Source organism: Miniopterus schreibersii (genome assembly GCF_964146895.1).
Source record: "Miniopterus schreibersii genome assembly, chromosome: 1".
NCBI classification, from domain to species: Eukaryota; Metazoa; Chordata; class Mammalia; order Chiroptera; family Miniopteridae; genus Miniopterus; species Miniopterus schreibersii.
Genome location: NC_138101.1, coordinates 65319175 through 65331803, shown reverse-complemented (window position 1 = coordinate 65331803; position 12629 = coordinate 65319175). Strand labels below are relative to the sequence as shown.

The 12629-nt window shown below is 42.0% G+C and overlaps 1 protein-coding gene across 1 annotated transcript; it reads left to right on the top strand.

The window, feature by feature from the left end:
• The first annotated feature begins 5519 nt into the window (after positions 1-5519).
• LOC308555285 (2'-5'-oligoadenylate synthase 1-like) lies at positions 5520-7097 on the top strand. The gene is given in 2 exon segments (XM_081133337.1): positions 5520-5683; positions 5686-7097. Coding segments are annotated over 2 exon segments (1173 nt in total). The 5' UTR covers positions 5520-5583; the 3' UTR covers positions 6759-7097.
• The last annotated feature ends 5532 nt before the right edge of the window (positions 7098-12629 follow it).

Below are 12629 nucleotides of genomic sequence, written 5' to 3'. Positions count from 1 at the left end.
TTATTTTTTAAAAAGTTTGTGTGGTCAGTCACAAGGCGAATTACCTTTCACAATTACCAACTTGGATTTTATGTGGAAAAATAACAGGGAAATGTTACAAACCTTCACTGCCTGACACTAGAAATTTAGCATGTGCAATTGTTCTCACATAACCTTCAGGTTTTGTAATCCAGTTTTATCTCATTTAATATAAGAAATAGCACACATTGTAAATAAGCTACTTAAAAGGTTAGCTACACTTTTTAAAAGTTGTATGCATTTATATCTTTTCTGAGTAATTTTCTTGCTAACATCTTATAAAAAGTACTTGTCACATGAAGTGTAAATTTGTATCTTGCAAGTTCAGGATTCTATAGTTAGATTGTGATATTTATGGCTTTTAAGCCTAATGTCTCCTCTTAGATTGGCATTCTTTAATACCCTTTCTCATTCTTGTCCCAGGACCCATTTTTAGTTTACATTGTCTGCAGCATTTCAATAATATTGTTCTGTTCTAATGCTCACCGTGACCAATAAACAGTGCACGGGTGGGTCCCAAGGCACTGTGCTGCCAACATTCCTGGATATTATGTATTAATCCCCAGGGCAGTGGAGGTTAAGCACTCTCCTGTCTTGGCTTAAGACTAATCTGGGAACTATAACAAATGCATTTAAAGCATTAGATCAGATTCTAAATATTGCTTCCTACTACATTAAAAGATTCAACTTCTGAAAATATTACTGTCTTTCTACATATCTGTGACTTTTTAAAAAAAACTGTACATGTTCTATTCTTCTTAAAAATTGTAATAGTGGGTTTGCTAGTTAAAGCATTAACACCTGAGATAATTATGTATTAACTTTCTCATTAACCTAGGAAATTTATTTTTGTTTCCTATTATTATTAATTTTTTCTCAACCATATTAGCATATTTTTCAGTCCTTTAGGGTACAATAATTTAGTATTTTAGGGCTTATGTTGTGCTAGAACTGGCTCCTTGTGGCTTGGGAGAGCTGAATGCTGCACCCATTTCTTTCGAACTCCATGTTCAGTGATCTTACATTGGTAGCTTAAAATTGGCCACACCATAAAAATAGGCAAACATCACAAATCACAGCTTTCTATTTATTTATTTCTCTGTTTTGAAAGCCAGTCAATATTTACCAACAAACCACTGATTTTAACCATTCTATAGTTATATATATATATATGTATATATTTATATATACATTTTAAATATATCTTTATTGATTTCAGAGAGAGGAAGGGATAGGGAGAGAGAGAGAGAAATATCAATGATGAGAGTCATTGATTGGCTGCCTCCTGTACACCCCTGCCGGGGATCGAGTCTACAACCTGGGCATGGGCCCTGACTGGGAATCGAACCATGATCTCCTGGAGAAAAGGTCGATGCTCAACCTCTGAGCCAGGCTAGCCGGGCCATTCTATGGTTATATTATCTATAGATACAGATCATGAAGGTACAAAGAATTTTAAAGTTCACTGAATCCAAACATCATTGCTCCAAACAATAAGAACAGTGAAATGAGCTTGCAAAAATCATGCAGCTAATAAAAGATCCACAATTACAATTCTGCTTTCCTGATTTCTAACCCATTTCTCTGCTTACCACAGATAGAGAAGGGAAAGGACACCAATTCCAACCCATTACATATGTATTCCAGGTCAACTTTAGGTCAGGCCCTTTGTTCTATGATGTGTGGGATACAAAAATGAAGCACTTAAAATGTTGATTAAGCTCATTGTTGACTCTGTGACACAGAAGTGCCACTTAATATCAGCTCCTAGCAGATAACACTCTCATCAGCCCTACCATATCCACCCATATAGTAAAGATTAAAAGAGAGAGAGAGATAAGCAGGACCAAATTTGACCTTTAACCTTTGTCTTCTATATCTTAGCCAGGGATCAGGCACAAAGGATGGGGAAAGTCCTGGTATCAGTATCCTAGTCTTGTGGAAAGCCAAGGGGGTGGGGGAGGGGGGGAGTGGGCTAGCAGAGGCTGGGAGGGGGGTAGCTAGTTTCTGGGTCTATTAATCATAAAAGAAATGAAGGTCATTTAGGTCATTTGCTAACTTAAAATTTATTTTTATGCTATGATAAACTATCCTGATTATTCTTGTCAGATAGCATATCTTTTCTAAAATTATCTTTAATATCATTAATAATCCCAGGTACCCTGCTTTCATCCCCATGGACTCTATAGAGGGTCAGTCATTAGGGATCTAAAAGGCATGTGAGGCTACAACTACTGGATTGAGGCCAAATGATACAGAGGGTAATTTGCATAGTAGTGTGTAACCGAGAGGGGGAATCTTTTTTTTTTAATGGGTAGTGAGGAGTAAAAACAATCCCTGTACTCATACATTATTATCAATGATGAATGGCAACCCAAGATGACGGGATAAAACATCTAATGTCTGTCCTGCACCTGCCCTAACAGGACAGCTCTGCAGATGCCTTCCTGAGATTTGCCTTGGGGTGAAGGCCTACCCTGAGCAACTGGTGGAAACAGGCAGAATCCTTCTCTAGGGATTTATCCATTTACTTGTGTATAGCAAAAAATAAAAATAAATTAAAAGTTATCACAAAATACTGATGCAGAGCTAGGAGATTAGTTTCAGTTATTTACTTTCCCAAATTCGTCTGACAGAGACTGATCAGTGTTAGAAAGCCTTTAGCCCTACTTTGGGACTACTACAACTCAATGACTATATAGTCCCACTAAATTGTGGTTTATCTATGTTTAGTTTGTAACAAGATTTTTTTTTCTTTCATATCAACAGGCCTTATTGTTCACGTCAAATAGTCATGTTGATTTATGCCACCATTTGGAAACGAAAAAAGTCACGAGATGAGTGTTTTCCTGATAACGAGGTAATTTTTAAAAATACCCCTCCCCCTTTTTACATTCAGTTAACTAATATGAATCCTAAGCAGAACAAGTTTAACAGCATCCCGGTAACAGGGAAGGACTAGTTCAGATTTCAGAAATAAATATACCTATAGATATTTATCTGGCTGCTGGTTAACTAATATATTACAAAACCTATTGAACATGAAAAGTGCTGATTGGGCATTTAAGCACATATTTCAAAATGCTTACTTTAAATCACATATGTTTTAAACTTTGTATGTGTAAGTGAATAAAATAATTAGGACATGATTTTAATAAATAATTTATATCTTAACCCACTCATTTCAATATAGATTCTGGAAATGTCATTTTTAGCATGAATCCCATGAAGCGATGTAACAACTATTTAAAATTTCAGTGGTGACTACTTAGGTAACTTACATAAAGCAAGATGTTACATAATCATACAGAAATTGGCCCATAAAATGACAATAGTCCAAGCAGAACCTAACTTTATCAAGTATCCTATATATAATTGTATGACATTCTGAAATAAATTTAAACTGCCCATTTTGATTAAACTGAACTTTAAACTGCCCATTTTGATTCATGAACTTTAACAAGAATTAATATCAAAATTCATGTTAAACTTCACTATTGTCAGCCAAGTTCATTATATTAAATCAAGAAGAATAAATGAATGAGGAAATTATTTATTGCAATTATTTCGCCCTTTTAATTAGCTTGTCCTGCCTAGGACGTTACTGAGCCTTTTTAAAAAGCTGCTAGGCATTTATTGTAAAGCATGATTGAACTTTTACATGAGTGTATTACTGGGTGTGTACTTTTATTATTTACCAGATAAAACAAAAAGATAATTTTTAAGATATGAACAAAATGCTCAATTAAATATCTGGTATAAATTAGTAGGATAAAACTAATCAAATGAAAACAATAAATGGTGGTAAAAGGGTCCCACTGACAACTCTAAAGGCTGTAATTCCAAGTTCAGACCCTCTTTCTGACAGATCTTGGCCCCAAGTCAAGGTTTCGTTTCTCCTTGAGAGCACATAAGGGATTCAGCCATCTCAAGGGCCGGTGAAACTAACTCCTGCATGACACCGCTCCCCTCAGATGGCGTGCATGTTTTCCTTTACCCAGGTCCTGGAGGCCCGGAATGAGGACGGGCTGTGGGCCGAGGTTTCAGGTTGGCTGGCAGTTGTTTAGTGTTCATGTTTGAGAACGGCTGCGCTTGGATAGACCTAGAAGGTATTATGCTAATTGTAGTAAGACAGAGAAATACAAATACCATATGATTTCACTTACACTATGTGGAATCCAAAGAACGAAATCAATGAACAAACAAAAGAGTAACAGATTCATAGATGCAGAGAACAAACTGATGGTTGCCAGTTGGAAGAGGGGTTGGGGGGCTGGGTAAGAAAGGTGAAGGGAGGAAGAAGTATAATTGGTAGTTACAAAATAGTTCTAGGGAGGTAAAGTATAGCACAGGGAATACAGTCAATCATGTTAGAACAAGGGTCTCAAGGTATGGGCAGTTCCAAATGTTATTTCTTGCTAAATGTTAAAAGGTAGCACAGTATTTTGCAGATGCAGCAATAACAGGATGAACTGACAGGAACTCAACCCAATGGATGTGGCTAACTACAGAGAAGAAATCAACACATACATGAGCAATGGCTAAGCCTCCCTTTGAGGAGGCAGAGCTATGGATAGGAACCCATCCCCTGTCACCTTTACTTGCTGCAAGTAAATAAAGCTACCTTGCCACAATCAGGTCTCATTTTCTAATAAACAACCCAAGTGGCAAACCCCTTGAGTCCAGTAACAATAATATTGTAGTAATGATGTAGGGTGCCAGGTGGGTGCTTGAAATATCCAGGGGACTTCATAAACTGTATAATTGCCTACCTGTGCCAAATACCTGAAACTAATATAAAATAATGTTGAATGTCAACTGTAATTAAAAAATAAAAATAAATATCTCGTAAGAGACTATGAAACAGTTTTGTCAGTAGCAACAACAAAAACCAGGAAGAAGGAAACCAAAAACTGGATTTGAATGATCGTTTCTCTTGGTACTCATGGGGGTTAAAAGGCTATGTTTTCAAAGTACAGTCTGAAGAAAGGGCTGGTAGTAAAGGTGGAGAGTGAGTTTCAGACAGTGCAGGAACAAGCTGGGAGGCCCGAGAACTGTTTGATCTGCCAAGAAATGAAACCACGGCCACAGCTCCTCCCTTCCCAGGAAACGAAACCTAAAGCAGTGCAGCCTCGGGCAGCAGCAGAGAGGCCAGCAGCGTCCCGCGCCCTGCTCTGCGCCCAGCTCTGCGCCCAGCTCTGCGGACAGCTCTGCGCCCTGCTCTGCGCCCAGCTCTGTGACAGCTCTGCGCCCTGCTCTGCGCCCAGCTCTGTGACAGCTCTGCGCCCTGCTCTGCGCCCAGCTCTGTGACAGCTCTGCGCCCTGCTCTGCGCCCAGCTCTGCGGACAGCTCTGCGCCCTGCTCTGCGCCCAGCTCTGCGCCCAGCTCTGCGCCCAGCTCTGTGACAGCTCTGCGCCCTGCTCTGCGCCCAGCTCTGCGCCCAGCTCTGCGCCCAGCTCTGCGCCCAGCTCTGTGACAGCTCTGCGCCCTGCTCTGCGCCCAGCTCTGCGCCCTGCTCTGCGCCCAGCCCTGCGCCCAGCTCTCCACCCCTGCCAGAGCGCCAGCATGGAGCTCAGTCAGATCCAGGCCAGGAACCTGGACAAGTTCATCGAAGACCACCTCCTGCCGGACACGCCTTTCCGCAGGCAGGTGAGGCGGGCCATCCACACATCTGCAGCTTCCTGAAGGAGAAGTGCTTCCAAGGTGCCTCCCACCCGGTGCGGGTGTCCAAGGTGGTGAAGGGCGGCTCCTCGGGCAAAGGCACGACCCTCCGAGGCCGGTCGGACGCAGACCTCGTAGTCTTCCTGAGCCAACTCAGAAGTTTTCAGGAGCAGTTGGATCGCCGAGGGGAGTTCATCCGGGAAATCAGGAGGCAGCTGGTGGCCTATCAGAGAGAGACAGGGGTGCAGTTTGACATCCAGGATTCTTCCTGGCAGAACCCCCGCGCGCTCACCTTCACGTTCAGGTCCCCATGGCTCGGGGAGAGGGTGGAGTTTGATGTATTGCCTGCCTTTGATGTCCTGGGTCACCTGACAAGAGGCCCTGGCCTACAGATCTCCACAGGCTACAGGCCTGACCCCCAGATCTACGTGAGGCTCATCAAAGAGTGCACGCAGCTGGGGAAAGAGGGCGAGTTCTCCCCCTGTTTCACCGAGCTGCAGAGAGCCTTCCTGAAGCAGCGCCCAACCAAGCTCAAGAGCCTCATCCGCCTGGTGAAGTACTGGTACCAGCTGTGCAAGGAGAGCCTGGGCAAGCCCCTGCCCCCGCAGTACGCCCTGGAGCTGCTCACGGTCTATGCCTGGGAGCGTGGAAGCCGGGCCACTTACTTCAGCACAGCTCAGGGCTTTCGGACTGTGTTGGAGTTAGTCATGAACTACCAGCAGCTTTGCATCTTCTGGACAAAGTATTACGACTTTGAAAATCCTGTTATTAGTCAATACCTGCTGAAACAGCTCGAGAAACCCAGGCCCGTGATTCTGGACCCAGCTGACCCTACGGGAAACGTTGCTGGTGGACAGGCATGTGGCTGGCTGCGTCTGGCACAAGAGGCTGAAGACTGGTTGAGTTACCCATGCTTCCAGAATTGGGATGGGTCTCCAGTGGGCCCCTGGAACATTCAGCTCCATGTTGGCCCGATAAGCTGTGGTGGCAGAACATATGAATATGAACAGCAACGTGAATACTATCAAACCTATGAAGCACCCCAGAAGGAAGAGAACTGGACCTGCACCATCCTCTGAACACCACTGCATCTTAGGGGACAGGGCTCCAGAGTCACCTGGGCCAGCCTCCACATTTCCAGGGGATGAATGTTGATTCAGAGAAGATAGAGGACTGTGCCAAGCCAGCAGTGAGTAAGACAGACCTAGGACCAAAATCTAGGTCTCCTGAGCCCACCCTTCCCACTCTTCCATGCTTCTGTTCTTTCACAGATAGCATTTTCCCTCAGCCCCACCCCACCCCACCCCACCTAGTCTCAGGCAGCAAGAGAAATATAGACAAAAGAGTGGAATCCCAGCCTTGACTTTCTTCTGTGTATTCCCTCTGGTGGGAGGGTTTTGGTCCAATTTATTGTCACTTGCAATAAAAATAATAGCAAAAAAAGAATAAATTATCAAAAGACCACCTTGAGAAAAAAAATATGTGTCCCTGTGCAGTTCATCTGGGTTCTCTAAGGCTCTGCGTCCTCATGGGTAAAATGAAGATGAGAATGTTGTTCCAGCCCATCTCCCAGGCTTATGTTGAAGCTCATGGAAAAGTATTTTGTAAAAGGAAAAGTATCATTCAAATGTAATATGTAATAGAAGTCATAACTGTTCTAAAAACTATCAGGCCAAAATTTTTATCTGTCATGCTGTTTTTAAGAAGAAATTGACACAAAATAATTACTTTTACAACCCATATATATGGTTCTATTATGCAACATAAACGAAAGGGTAGACTTCATGAGCAGTGTTAAGATTGTACACTACACACTTGCTACTGTTTAATTAAAAGTGGCCATTTCTGCCACATTGAACATTTTATCCAAGATCCTTTTAGATTTCTCTTTGTTTTACCCACCACCCTTTCCCTATCCCAGTTTTACCAACTTAAAAAAACCCTCTTTTAATAATCATCTAAATTCTCTTTTGATAAAATCTGGCCGTTTCAGCTTTGCCAATAGCCATCTACACCTAGATGATAGAGATTAACTTTATTTCAAATCCGCTCTTTCCTTCGGTTTTGTCTCCCTCTTCCCTTGCAGCTCTCTCCTGGACTTCAAAGCAGCTTTGCGGTTTGCCTTGCAGAAAATCAATGGTTGGGAGATGAAACACAGCTCTTGTTTACCTCCCGCTTCCTGAAGGTCATTCTTCTCAGAAGCCTGTTGAGATTCACAGCCATTTTTCCTTACGGAGGGAAGAAGTAAATTGACCACATTCTCAAAACCACAATAAGGAGTGATGCCCACTTTAAGTGGCTAGGATCACATCACATGCAAATATATCAATAAGAATACGTAGAGGATTGGAGTACTGATTGGAGGGTTTGGAGTATAAATTTAGAGTATTAACGGTTATGATCCTGATTTTTTTTTTTTTTTGAAAGGCTATGTCTAGACTTGCAAAACTTTACAAATAGTTTATTACATTCTCTAATAGATACCTGAGAAGTTACTTGAATTTAGTAGGCTTTAAGGATTATGAGTAATGAATGAGTGTGGGTGGGTATGTATTTCTACATAGATAAGTAGAAGCATTGTTTCCCTACTGCTGGTATGGCCAAGTGGCTGGCCTTGCTTACCCAGGTTGTTTGTGTATCAGTCTCTTTTCAAAGGGTGATGACACCATCTAACACTGCCCTATCACGCGCATTGCTTAGCTCTCAGTGTTCTTTATGTTCCAAGGCCATTTCTTGGGCCAGTATTGGAAAAGAGACCTAAAAACACAAACATTTCCCAATGCCATCAAAATTATGCTTTCCTGGGGTCCCATAGTTTATGGCTGTGCTTCAAAGGTAACACTTTGTTCTGCCTCTATGATGTAGCTAGTGGGTTATGTCAGGTAGTAAAGTTTTGGTAGTTTTTTTGTGGGGAGGCTCCTAAAGTCAGAGACCTAAAAATCCTTGCCAATCACAACTCTTCTCCACCAAACTTCCAAATGGAATTTACACACCAGGGGAAAAGAGCAAGTGGAAAACAAGTACCCATTTACAGCTGGGCCAGTGACCACTACTCTCCAAGTCAGAGCTTTGGTAAACCTGAATTAAAACCCATAGCTTAGACTCAAGGCTTGTGGCAGAATCTAAATTTGGAATCCATTTTCTAGTTTATCACATGGTATGGGAACTAAAACAAAAGAGCAGCTAGCTGAAGTATGTATATAAAGAGATAAGAGCCAGAAAGACAAAAAAGATGGCCAGGTAACTAAAGGGGCTTATTTCAGCTCACCAACTGGACCACTTGCAGTGGAAGTAAGAGAAGAGCTAACCTCTTAGAACCCTGCTGTATTAGTCAGGGTTCTCCAGAGAAACAGAAAAAATATGTATATGAGATTTATTATAAGGAATTGGCTCACACAATTACAGAGGCTGGCAAGTCCCAAGATCTGCAGGGTAAGGATGGCAAGCTAGAGTCCCAATAGAACTGATGTAAGTCTGGTCTGAAGGCCAGCAAATTCAAGACCCCACGAGAGCTGACATCTCAGTTCAAGCTCAAAGGCAGGAAAAGGCTGATGTCCCATTTCTGAAAGTCATCAAGCAGGAATAATTATCTCTTATTTGGTGGATGGTCAGCCTTTTGTTCTATTCAGACCTTCAGCTGATTGGATCTGGCCCACCCACCCTGGGGAGGGCAATCTGCTTTACTCAGTCTACCAATTCAAATGTTAATTCACCCAGAAACACCCTCACAGGCACACCCAGGATAATGTTTGACCAAATATCTGGGCACACTGTGGCGGAGTCCAGTTGACTCAGAAAATTAACCAGCATTTAGAATGTTACCCTTGCCCAGTAGTAAGTGTGACCCAAAAATGATGTTCCACAACCAGGCCAATCAGATTAGCATTTCCTCCTTTTGTGGGGCAAAAATGTGAGAGGGGTTCTTCTTCCCTGATTCTATGGCTCTTCTCCCTCTCTAGATTTCTTTAAAGGTAAAATGAGTAGCACTTTCATTTCACCATTCCTCACAGAAATTAGCACACTGTCAGCACGGAAGTGGGCTTCAATGAGTGTTTATTGAATGAATGAAGAAAGTCACTATTCAGAATATTAAAAGCATCAATCAGCAATGATTGACTAGGTCCCAGGTATATGTCTGTACCCTGGGATATGCAGTGGGTGATGATATTAAAGAGACAGTGCATGGCCTCAGTTATAAGGGTTGGTACATAGAAAGGAATTTTAAAAGGGAACAGTAACATAACTGTGTGGCACAGGCTACAAATGTTCTGTGTGCTCAGCAAAAGCTGGGCCTGGTACTTCCCTGTGAGCTGGGGCTCACCCTAATGAGACCACTTCCCAAGGTGAGGGGCTCTTGCTTGGACTTAAACACTTTGCACCTACTGAATATATGACTTTGGACAAGTTGTTCTGCCTCCTTCCATCTCAGTTTCCTTATCTATTAAACAGGATTGGTCAATGCCTGCTTTGCCGGTTACATAGGAGGAAAATGGTTATAAGACTAGTACTTACACAGAGAACACATTAAATAAAGATAGCTATTTTTAGACTTTTTATTGTTCACCTACCAGAAGAGAGCTTTTCACCTTATAATCAGTTAACCCTTGAAACCGCAGTAAACCTCATGATGTCTCCTTGCTTTTGGTCTTTTTCCACCCATTAGGTGAGAATTAACTAGCCAAGACAGAAAAGGTGCTAAGGTTTGCAGTGAGCACGAAGAAGGGCCAGGAAGGAAGGAAATAGGGCCCTTCCTTCCAGATGCTCACCCTAAAACGAGGGCCACAGGCAGGGCTGGGAGTGTTAAACAGCCATGAGCTGGGCGCTGTGGAACCTGTTGCAATTCTTGCTGACTTGGGGGGAAGTGGCACCTGTTTGCCAGGGTTACTTGCCAGGCATCCTGACAGCTGTCACGCATTTGCCTGCTGAAAGAAAGACACGGCAGTGGCCAGCTGCTGCTCCCGCAATGAACCTGTACAGAAAATCAGTCTGCCCTGTGACTGTGATGAGCTGTGCGTTTCTGCCTTAGCAAGCTGCCCCACCAGCGCTGATGTCTTACTTTTCAAAGACCTCATTTAGCGTCTGTTATAAGACGCAGCAAGCTGAAATTCCCTTTTGGCCTCCGCCTGGCGCCAACATGTTCCACTGCCTTTGTCCTTTACATGCATCCATTTCCTAAAAGCACAGCAAGTTAATTCTGGTGCGGGTGGTAAGGACGTGTCTTCCCGGGCACCTCAGCGGGAGAATTCAATCTTGATGCACCAATTCTGACACCGCTGAGCACAAAAGTGCCACGATAAATCTTTCCTCGGTTGCTTCATTATTGATGTTAGTAACAAGTTATTATTTTAACTCGCTGAGAATTCATGGGCTCAGGTAAGAAGGAAGAAATTTTAATTCACAACAGTGTTACTCCCATTCTGTTTCTTTTCTGAAAGTAGCCTATGGAGTTTCCTCAGGAGATTAAAAATGGAACTGCCTTAAGACCCAGTGATTCCACTTCTGGGAATTTATCTGAAGAAACCCAAATCACTAATTTGAAAGAATATATGCACCCCTAAGTTCATTGCAGCTTTATTTACAATAGCCAAGATCTGGAAGCAACCCAAGTGCCCATCAATAGATGAGTGGATAAAAAAGCTGTGGTACATATATATAATAGAATATTAGTCGGCTGTAAAAACAAATGAAATCTTACGATTGTGACAGCATGCGTAGATCTAGAGGGTGTTATGCTCAGTGAAATAAGTCGGTCAGAGAAAGATAAATACCATTTAATTTCACTTATATGTAGGATCGAAAGAACAAAGTAAATGCACAAAAAAATTGAGACTGACTTATAGATACAGAGAGAGAACTGGTGGTTGCCAGAGGGGAAAGGGGTTTGGGGCACTGGGCAAAAGAGGTGAAGAGACTAAGAAGCACAAGTTGGTAGTTACGAAACAGTCATGGGGAAGTAAAGAAAGCATAGGAAATATTGTCAATAATATTCTGATAACTATGTACTGTGCCTAATGGGATACTGGAATTATAGAGGGGAGCACTATGTAAAATATATTACTGTCTAACCACTAAGCCATACACCCCAAACCAACACATAATAAAAATAAAATAAAGCAAAAAATAAATAAAAATAAAAAAATAAAACTAGCCTAATTGCTTAACCTAAAAAAACAACAACAACAAAAAATACCACAATATGTAATTCCTTGGAATAACTTTTATATCGGGACTTTTAATTTTAAAAACTACCTTAACTGTGTCTCTTATTACAAGCACTCACACCAAATAAAGCTGGAGTTAAAATTTAGCAGGTTATGTTTACCTTTATTTTTATTGTTGCCTTATCTTCTTTCCTAAAGGAAAAGTACTGACTGACCATATAGGAAATTTGCTTACCCAAGAATAGTTTCCTGTGTGTTGAAATGCCTTTGTTGTGGTTGGAAGAGGAGCAGCCGCACATTTTGCACAGATAGATGGCCCCAGTGTGGCGTGCAGAACAGCATGAGGCAATGCAATGGGTGTGTTCAGTAGAGTCAGGAAATGGGCACTTTGGCTTTCTCCTTGCTGGCTGTGTGATCTAAGACATTCATTTTAACCATGCTGAGCCTCAGTGTCCATATCTGTAAAGTGGGTTTAATAATTATGTGTGCTTCACAGGGTTATAGTAAAGATAAATGTGATAGTGTAACTTATCAAAGTGCCTGGCACACAGGAAAGACCCGGTACATGGTGAAGCTAATATTATTAATAACATAAGATGCCTCATGCCCATGCCAGTGTGTGCTTTTTCTATATTCTAAATTCTCCTGCCATTGAAATGCAAGCAATGGTAAGATTGGGCAAGCAGGATGGATTTTTGGCTGGTAGAGGTAGCTTCCTTTGTTCATGACCAAGGATGGGGTAGGAAATACAAGGAAAATGGAAAAGCAGCCAGCAATGTCCTGGAGGAA